This window comes from Pediculus humanus, genomic scaffold (genome assembly GCF_000006295.1).
Source record: "Pediculus humanus corporis 1103172107481 genomic scaffold, whole genome shotgun sequence".
NCBI classification, from domain to species: Eukaryota; Metazoa; Arthropoda; class Insecta; order Psocodea; family Pediculidae; genus Pediculus; species Pediculus humanus.
In genome coordinates, this window is record NW_002987098.1 from 369,192 (window position 1) to 370,683 (window position 1,492).

Below are 1,492 nucleotides of genomic sequence, written 5' to 3' on the forward strand. Positions count from 1 at the left end.
ATGCCTCATCCGCCAGAACAAGAAGATTTAGTGCCAGTTTTAGCCCACATACCTCAGTAAGTTATATAATAATTATCTTTTAAGTAATAGATAAATATATATAAGTAATACTGATTTTGTAAAAAACGATAGCTCTCATTGACAAATTTTTTTTGTTGTTATATCAAGGGGCCTCGATTAACTCCCAGAGTAAATCAACTTAGACAGGAAGAATGCATAGATGTGGTGGGACGTGAAGTTGCTCATGAAAGAGAAATACATTCTGCGATGCAGATGTCTCAGTCGTGGGAAGACCTGACCTTGGTATCAAGTTCTCTATCATGTAAATCAGAAGCTGATGGACAAAACTCAAGATTAGAATCAAAGAGGCTTATCCAAAGAGTAACAGATCCACTTCATGTTAGTCTTCCATCTGTACCCCATTGTTCATCTCCATCTCCCACTCGTACAGGAATTAGACATTTTTCTCCTAGTCTTCAAACATCATGGAATTTGTCCCCAAGTCCAACGAGAAAGGCTTTTGCCACAAGGTAATTTTTCCATTAATTTTTTCAAATTAAATAAATAAGGAAAAAACCATGTGACTTTGGATACAAAAAGGAACAAAAAAAAAAAAAAAACAACATTATTCATTGATTTCATATTTATTTTTTTGGTTTTGGAAAGCAATTAATTTTTAAAAATTAAATTCAACTTTTTGATTATTTAAATAAATAAAAAAAAAAAAAAAAGGTTATTTTGCATATTTTCAGGCGTAGCTTAAGTCCTATTGCATTGCGACCAAGTACCTTAGGAATCATGAAAAGGAAATTTGATTTAGATGATGATAAAGAAAGTAATTACCTTTCGCCCCCTGCCAAGAGACTCAGCTGTGGAGGATCTGTTATGCCCCAACGTTTGAGTCCATTACCGGGATCTTTAAGCTCCGTAGGAACTCCTGAGTCTCTGTCTAGTGTGGATTCCCCTGGTTTTTTCCGACCGGTTGATAGCCCATCACCTCATCAAAATATCCCATCACCTTCCCTTACTTCAATCACTAATGTTGATGAACCAATGAGGGAAGAGCACATAGCAAAACAAGCCACAACTTCAACAGCATAGTGTAATCTGTTTTTGGAATGAATCGTGAATTTTTTTACCCTGATGCAGATTTTTTTTTGATTGAATCACTCAAGATTGATTTTTTGAAAATCACTCAATCATTTTTAGTTGAACATTTTTTTTTTTTTTTTTTCTTATTTTATTTCATATGCACTTATAGATTTGTAAAATACATGTTCTTATTCAAATAAATAAATGTCTATATATACATATCTATACTTATATGGGTAAATAGATGTTTGTGCTTTTGTTTTTCAAAATTAAATTAATTTATGATAAGAATTTTTTTTTTTTTTTTTTTTTTTCATATTTAATATGATAGAATAATTTTGTTGACGTCAATTGATTACCACCCCATACCCCCAAATAGTTAGAATAGAATAAGTATAAG

At 31.9% G+C, this 1,492-nt stretch overlaps 1 protein-coding gene across 1 annotated transcript; it reads left to right on the forward strand.

Annotated features, from left to right (window-relative positions):
* Positions 1-1,101, forward strand: Phum_PHUM137720 (uncharacterized protein; the record flags this gene model as incomplete). The annotated part of the gene is made up of 3 exons (XM_002424565.1): positions 1-30; positions 169-530; positions 753-1,101. 3 exons carry the CDS (start codon positions 1-3, stop codon positions 1,099-1,101), a joined length of 741 nt encoding a protein of 246 aa, XP_002424610.1.
* Between the last annotated feature and the right edge of the window lie 391 nt (positions 1,102-1,492).